General features: G+C 37.5%; 1 protein-coding gene and 1 long non-coding RNA gene across 4 annotated transcripts in view; one reads left to right on the top strand and one right to left on the bottom strand.

Annotated features, from left to right (window-relative positions):
- The window catches only part of Mtdh (metadherin), a 75,605-nt gene extending 69,290 nt beyond the window's left edge, over positions 1-6,315 (top strand). For all 3 annotated transcript variants that reach the window (XM_013012492.1, XM_013012493.1, XM_013012491.1), the window contains 4 exons: positions 422-529; positions 1,590-1,730; positions 3,501-3,657; positions 4,609-6,315. In XM_013012492.1, the coding sequence (XP_012867946.1) occupies positions 422-529; positions 1,590-1,730; positions 3,501-3,657; positions 4,609-4,679 (477 nt within the window). In that variant the 3' untranslated portion in view covers positions 4,680-6,315. The remainder of the gene's footprint in view (positions 1-421; positions 530-1,589; positions 1,731-3,500; positions 3,658-4,608) is intronic.
- Positions 1-8,173, bottom strand: part of LOC105982810 — a 23,907-nt gene that overhangs the window by 6,135 nt on the left and 9,599 nt on the right. The gene's annotated exons all lie outside the window — the stretch shown is intronic.

Raw genomic sequence — 8,173 nt, 5'->3', positions numbered from 1 at the left:
ATAAGCAAAAAGAAAAAAGCCAGAAGTGGCGCTGTGGCTCAAGTGGTAGAGCCCTAGCCTAGCCTTGAGCTGAAGAGCTGAGGGACAGGGCCCAGGCCCAGAGTTCAGGCCCCACGACCGGACCCAAAAAAAAAGAAATTTAACAAATCATCCCAGGTGTCAGTGGCTCACGCTTATAATCCTAGCTATACTCAGGAGGCTGAGATCAGAGGATTGTGCTTCAAAGCCAACCCAGGCAGGAAAGACCTGCCTCCAATAAAACTACTCAGAGAAAGCTAAAAGTGGCACTGTGGCTCAAATGGTAGAAAGCCTTGAACACAAAGAGGCTCAGGAACAGTGCCTAGGTCTTGAGTTCAAGCCCCAGGGCAGGCAAAAAAAATTAATACATTGATTCACCTCATTTTTTTGTTTTTATCATTAGGTTTCAGATGATGATAAAGAAAAGGGAGAGGGAGCTCTTCCAACTGGAAAATCTAAAAAGAAAAAAAAGAAAAAGAAGAAGCAAGGTGAAGATAACTCTGTTGCACAGGTAAACAATTAGTATTCATTATGCATGTACTGCTATAAATACAAAAAGATGGTGTGTATGATGCTAATGACACTGTAAAACATCAAGTTTACTGGAAAGCATTTTTAAATCAGTCATTTTAATGAGTTAATAATCATAAAATAAGAATTGTATCATTTTAAAATTCCAAATTACTCAAATACATTTTTTATTGTAAAGTGGTGAAGTGGAAAAAGAGGTTCAGTATTTTACACATCATTTAAAGTCCTGTTGGGCGCTGGTGGCTCACGCTTTAGCTACTAGGAGGCTGAGATCTGAGAATAAGTCCCTGAAGCTGAGAATGTGGATTAGTGGTAGAGTACTTGCCTAGCATGCATGAAGCCCTGGATTCAATTCCTCAGTACCACATAAACAGAAAAGGCCAGAAGTGACACTATGGCTCAAGTAATAAAGTGTAGAGTGCTAGCCTTGAGCAGAAGAAGCTTAGGGACAGTGTCCAGTCCCTGAGTTCAAGCCCCAGGACTGGTGGGTTTAAAAAAAACTCAGCATCATAGGTAGCTAGAATTACAGGCATGAGCCACCCATACCTGGCTTGAAATGGCAATTTTAAAGTCTTATTTCAAGCATCTGTTTCACTACATATTTTTTTTCCAGTTCATGGTTGTTGTTTTTTAATTTCTTTGTTGAGATTAAGTGGTTACATAAACTTCACAATAGTGTAGGATAGTGATACTTAGCTAAAGTCGCAGACACATTTTAACCTTCAAGGTGAATTTCATTATCATACTACATCTTTTTTTTTAACATCTTTCTTTTTAATAGAAAACACATTAGTTTATTCTTTCTGAGTTAGTCAAAATGATTCCCATTTTGCAAAATGTGGGTGTATTATTTTATTTTATTTTATTCACAATTGATAGCAACTCCATGGAGAAACAGAAGTGATGAACATATGTTCCAAAGGTGAATTGACAATTTCTGAAATGAAGTTATTTTCTGACATATCTTCAGAACAACATGAAAGAGTAATTTGTAAAGAATGAATAGGTTTAATTATCTAATAGACTGCTTTCCTCTGTAGGACACAGAAGAAATAGAAAAAGAGATTAGAGAAGAGCTTCCAGTGAATACCTCTAAAGCCCGTCCAAAACAGGAAAAAGCATTTCCCTCGAAGACCATAAGCACTAGTGATCCAGCTGAAGTACTTGTCAAAAATAGCCAGGTAATTTTTAAGCAATAATAATGTTTTGTTGGCTCAATAATTGTGTCATAATTACTATTGCTAGACTAATCATTTCAAGTATACTAATCATAAAACCCTAAACAAATGTTAGGTAGAGCCTGGCGCTGGTGGCTCACACCTGTAATCCTAGCTACTGAGGAGGCTGAGATCTGAGGAACTCGGTTCAAAGCCAGCCTGGGCAAGAAAGTCCCATGAGACTCTTATCTCCAATAAACCACTTGAAAACCAGAAATGTCTCTGTGGCTTAAGCAGTAGAACACTCCCCTTGAGCTGAACAGCGCAGGGACAGTGCTCAGGCCCAGAGTTCAAGCCCCACAACCGACCAAAAAAAAGAAAAGAATGGTAGGTAGGACCCAGTATGTAAATGAAGCCAAGGCCTTGTGTAAAATGGTACCCCCTCTGATACATTAGTATTTTCCATAGAGTGTATATCATTTGAAATCTCATTAAAGTTACATTTAGAGATTGAACTGGTTAAATTATGAGCATTCTTTGAGGAAAATAGAACTGGTCATATTCTCCCTAAGCCATCTATCTATCTCTTCTTATTTAGTAAGAAAAAAGAATCTCAATAAATAAATAGGTTTCGTAATTAGTGACATGTTGGTTTTGTATTTAAAATTGTCTTTAGAAGTCATCTTGTACAAAAAAAAAATTTCTTGAACTATTCTGTGATTAATAAATGAGAAAAGAAAGGGGAGAAAATTTAAAATACGTCATCTTTTGGATGTAAAATAAATGCAAGAAGCCGGGCGCCAGTGGCCCATGCCTGTAATTCTAGTTACTCAGGAGGCTGAGATCTGAGGATCATGGTTCAAAGCCAACCCGGGCAGGAAAGTCTATGAGACTCTTTTTTTTTTTTTTTTTTTTGCTCTGTCGTGGGGCTTGGACTCTGGGCCTGGGCGCTGTCCCTCAGCTCTTCAGCTCAAGGCGAGCGCTCTACCACTTGAGCTACAGCACCACTTCCGGTTTTCTGGTGGTTTATTGGAGATAGGAGTCTCACGGTCTCTCCTGCCCGGGCTGGCTTTGAACCGAGATCCTCAGATGTCAGCCTCCTGAGTAGCTAGGATTACAGGCTTGAGCCACCATCGCCCAGCGTGTCCGTGAGACTCTTACCTCCAATAAACCACCAGAAAACCAGAAGTGGCTCTTTGGCTCAAGTGATAGAACACTAGCCTTGAGCTGAAGAGCTGAGCGACAACGCCCAAGCCTAGAGTTCAAGCCCCATGACCGACAACAAAAAAAATTAGAATGCTACATATAATGAAATAGGAAAATATGATAGTCAATTAAAATGGAATCTGTTAGTATTTATAGTTTTTACACCTTTATATCCATATTCATAGGTATTCCAGGCAGTGGTTATAGCACTAGAGGGCAGAGGTGAGTTGTAGTTTTTCTGCTGATACATTAGTTGGAAAACAATTTACTTGCTGTTAAATAGCTTCTTAGCCGGGCACTGGCAACTCACACCTATAATCCTAGCTACTCAGGGCTGAGATCCAAGGATCACAGTTCAAAGCCAGCCCAGGCAGGAAAGTCTGTGAGACTTATCTCCAGTCAACCACCAGAAAACCAGAAGTGGAGCTGTGTCTGAGAGTAGTAGAACACTAGCCTTGAGCAAAAGAAGCTGAGTTCAAGCCCACAACCAACAACAACAAAAAAGCAATAACAATAGCCTTTTAATGTTTTGATGCTTAATTTATGTGAAATTTTGTTTTAATCTGAGGTAATTTGATTCTAAAATAGCCTATCAAGACTCTTCCACCTGCTGTTTCTACCGAGCCATCTGTTAGCTTATCAAAAAATGATTCTGACAAGAGTTCTTCCCAAGTGCCACCGATGCTACCAGAGACAGATAAATCAAAGTCAAATACCAAGCAAAATAGTGTGCCTCCTTCACAGAGTAAGTAATCATCTTTTATTTTGGCAAGGTGAGGGAGGTAAAATGGGGTCCCTTCTACACTTCCATGCTGATCACATTCTTGATATGTAAGGGTGAAGATTAGAAATCTAATGCATTCATAGAGCAGCCATTTCTTTTTCTGCAAATGCTAGATTCCTTGAAATCCAGTAGACGTCAGTTGCTAAAGTTACAGAAAGAACGAATGGCCAAAAGTGGGTGCCGGGGGCTCACGCCTGTAATCCTAGCTACTCAGGAGGCTGAGATCTGAGGATCGTGGTTCAAAGCCAACCCCGGGCAAGAAAGTCCGTGAGACTCCAATAAACCACTAGAAAACCGGAAGTGGCGCTGTGGCTCAAGCGGTAGAGGGCTTACCTTGAGCTGAAGAGCTGAGGGACAGTGTCCAAGCCCAGAGTTCAAGCCCCACAACTGACCAAAAAAAAAAAAAAAAAGAATGAATGGCCAAGAAAGGCAAACTTGATCTGCTTGTCTTGTCTATCTATCTGCCAGTCCCTTTATACATCTTCCTAAACTGTAAGTTGTTCCATTTCTGTTTTTCCCTCCTTTTTTCCCTTCAGCTACCTCTAGTGACCACTTTATCCATTTTCGCTTGTATTAGCTGAGCCACATTAAATAGTAGTGTCTAGCTGGCACCATGGCATGTGTCTGTATGGTTGTTCTAGCTACTCAGGAGGTTGAGGCAGGAAGGACTGCTGGTATACAGGAGTTAGAGACAAACCTGAGCAACATAGTAATACCCCATCTCAAGGTAATTTCTTTAAGTCAAAACAGGTTACATAATTTAAAAATATGTAACTAGGAATTAACTTTAAAACTTAAAATTTGAGGATTTTAAAGTATTTTTTTTCATAATTACTGCTTTTGTGTTACTAAAATGTTACAGTACTGACTATATTCCTGCCTTTTTTTGTCTCCTTATCTATTTCTCTTTAGCCAAGTCTGAAACTAACTGGGAATCTCCTAAACAAATAAAAAAGAAGAAAAAAGCCAGACGGGAAACGTGAATATTTTTATTTCCTGAGTTGGACACGTGTTTGCAAACACTGTCTTGAAGATTATGCTGTTTATGCAATAATTTGTGAACATGTACAGAGTTTTATATAAATTTAAACCAATTTTTAAAACAAAACTGTGAACACAAACACCATAAAAATGGAATCAAAGGAAAGTTAATTTGTGAAATTAAGAGGTCAGCAGAACATACTACAGTGCTGGAAGACACTTGGGAAAGTCTTTTCAATTGGATGAGAGTGATCTTAATTTAAGAATATTATCCTGGTTTTACAACAGTGCCCTGTTTACAACAGATTGTGCCCTATCTCATCTGCAGCTGAAGAATAATGGATTCTGATTAGAGAGGGCTGCCTATAAATTTGTGGGCAGCTCCTTGGATCTTATGCACGAACTTGTACCATTTGAATCTGTTTTATGCTTAAATCAAAGTGCTTTGATCAAATGCTTAATCTGCCATATCTTTGCATATTTGTTGGTAGCAATTTGTATCAAGGAATCACAAGTGCAAATAAAAAGTCACTTATCATTTAACTAAACTGTCATGGTTTAGTTTTACAATTTTTAAAAAGTTCTTAATTAAAACATTGAAAATGCAATTGACACTTGTATGGCTTATGAAGTTATTTTTGATAGTCTTACATTACTTGAATTGTTCAAAATACAGTATATTTTAAATTAAGAAAGGTAAACTATATGTATTTGTTTTATACATTTAAAGCTCAGACTAACAAATAATGTTCTTGTTTATGATTTGAAATTCTTCAGACAAAATCCAACTTGGTGTTTTTCCTTTCCCTAGCAATTACTTTTTTCCAATAACAACCCTTATTAGTTGCTGATTTTTTTTTTACTTAAAATTGTTCACAAACTTGAGTATATGATGGAGAATGAAAACCTAGAGTCAGACAGCTTTAATTGACATTGTCAAGACCTCCAGTTATCAGGAATACATTTTTTTACTGCCTTAACCTGTAGTATGTAGAATATGCATCAATTTCTTGAAGAAGATTCATGTTTTTATAAGAATTTTCATGTAATTATTGCAATTGTGGTCAAATAAGGAACATTTTCTGCTTGAAAGTGTATTGATTTAAATAATGTGTGAGATGTTTCACCATTTTCAGGCACTGTGTAATTCTATTGTAATAAACTGGCAGGTATCTTTGTAATTATAAATAGTGCATGCTTGGCCATGTACACTGTAAATAGCCTTTACCAAACGTGTTTGACAAGGACCATAATTAACATCACTTAGTGAATTGTGATAAAGAAAAAGCCATGATTTATTTGATGTGATTGGCTTAATTGTTTTTATGTGGCAACAAGAACAAAATTGTTTAACAGCTGTAACCAATGGTACTGATATATCCATCCAATGTCTTTATTATATATGGTTGTGGTTTAATAGTATTCCATTGTCAGACTAGGAAAGCGAAAGAAACAAAATGATTTTAGTTGTGCAGAAGACTGGCCTTTATTAATGGACAGCTTTCCTCATAAGCAATTATTAACTTTAAGGTGTTAACATCTGTTTCAGGAACATGGCAGTCTGTTTACATGTCGTAAGTTTTGTTTAATTTTATGGTATTTCTAAATTGATTTGTTTAAATAAATTCAACAAATGGATAGCATTGTTTTTATTTGCTTCAGTATGGGGGTAAATAATAGCTAAAGTGCCAGGAATGGATTTCTTCAAATGACTTTATTCTGTTACTTTACATAGTGTTTGCTACATAGATCCTAAAGTTCCTAAGTTGTCAGCACTTTGTAAAAGTATCACAAAGAATTTGATATATAAAGAGTCTGTAATTTTGGAGTGTGCCAAAAGGTATCTGTTGAAAGGTTTAATTGAACTCTCTCAACTCTACCTCACCATTTCTTTATCTTAGACTTTTGTTTGCTATGTCAAACATGGGACCTTTATCCCTCAGGTTCAGTATCACCATGTTGGACCACTTATGCCAGGACATTTATGCCAAGACATGATTTGTTGAGGTGAGATAAATTGTACAGATGGAGAAGCACACTGATGGATTGGGTTGGGTTCAGTATGGAGATAATTTCTGTTCCTCCTCTCCAGCACAGGAGCCAAGAACATGAGTTTTGTGTTTTTAAGAGGTAGCAACTATGAGTGAAAATGAACCCCATTCTCTCTACCTGCATGAGGTAGAAATGTTTGCACAATATACTCATTACTCTCCCTGATCATAGGATCTAGATACAACATCACAGCAGTTTCTTGTACTTGAACTGGTTTCTATTGTTACCTCACACAAGGCATAGAAATCGAGTAGTTCAGAAAGGAGGGAAGAGGCTGGGCCTAGTCTTTGGTGTGGACTAGATGCTGCTAGATTGCTGCCTTCAGGCCTTGCCGTTCCTGTATTCCTTTAAGCAAATAAAAGTCTTCCTGATCCTGGCCTCTGTTCCACGTGCAAGTGAAAATCCTCCCCTGTTCTCAGGCAGAAATTTGTGGTTTCAGACCTCTCCAGACTGAAATCCTACTTATCTACCCTGAATTGAGTTAACAGTTGAGAGAGTCCAAAACAAAAGTATTGAAGTAAAATGTGATAAATGTAATTTACCATGTTTACTTTGTGCATGCATTTTACTGGGAAGGGTAAGTCAGAATAATTTATCCAAATCTAATGGTATTATTTCACAGGCTAATCCAGTTTGTATTTGGGTTAAGATACCAGAGGGAAATATTTAACTACAGAGTTTAGTTTTTCTTAATTAAAAAGTCTTCTATTAATGTAGTGTTACATATCTTTCAAATTTTAGGATTTAGGTTTAAGATGTCTAATAGATATCTCAAGATTTTCCTGTAAACTCATTGCACAAACTGGAATTACTTTCCAAAAGGCTTAGGAAATGAAAATGTAATTTGTAAGATTCATTGAGTATTGTAAATAAAACAAACGATTTTTGTTTTGTTTTAATTGCTCGTTCCAGTTCTCTTGGGGAAAGGGACTTTATCTTATATCCTAAGCTAGTCAGCAGGCAGCTACTTTGCCCTATTCCCAACTTCTTCCTCCTACTAATATGCAGACTTTGCCACTGAGGAGGCAAATATCTGAAGGTAAGCTACATAGTGTTCTTAACCAGAAACACATCTTTTAAGTCAGCAGCAGATGTAACTACTGCCAGGTACAATATATCACTTAGAGATTACTTTTAGGTAAAAAAATGAGACTAGGCTGGGTGCAGATGGCTCCCACCTATAATCGTAGGTACTCAAGAGGCTAAGATCTAAAGATCACAGCTCAACGCCAGCCTGGGCAGAAAAGTCCCCATGAGACCCTTTTATTTTTTTTATTTTTATTTTTTTTTTTATTTTTTACTTTTTGGTTGGTCGTGGGGCTTGAACTCTGGTCTTGGGCGCTGTCCCTCAGCTCTTCAGCTCAAGGCGAACGCTCTACCACTTGAGCTACAGTGCCACTTCCAGTTTTCTGGTGGTTTATTGGAGATAGGAGTCTCACGGTCT

This window comes from Dipodomys ordii, unplaced genomic scaffold (genome assembly GCF_000151885.1).
Source record: "Dipodomys ordii isolate 6190 unplaced genomic scaffold, Dord_2.0 Scaffold17, whole genome shotgun sequence".
NCBI lineage: Eukaryota > Metazoa > Chordata > Mammalia > Rodentia > Heteromyidae > Dipodomys > Dipodomys ordii.
This window is presented reverse-complemented; position numbering and strand designations above follow the sequence as displayed.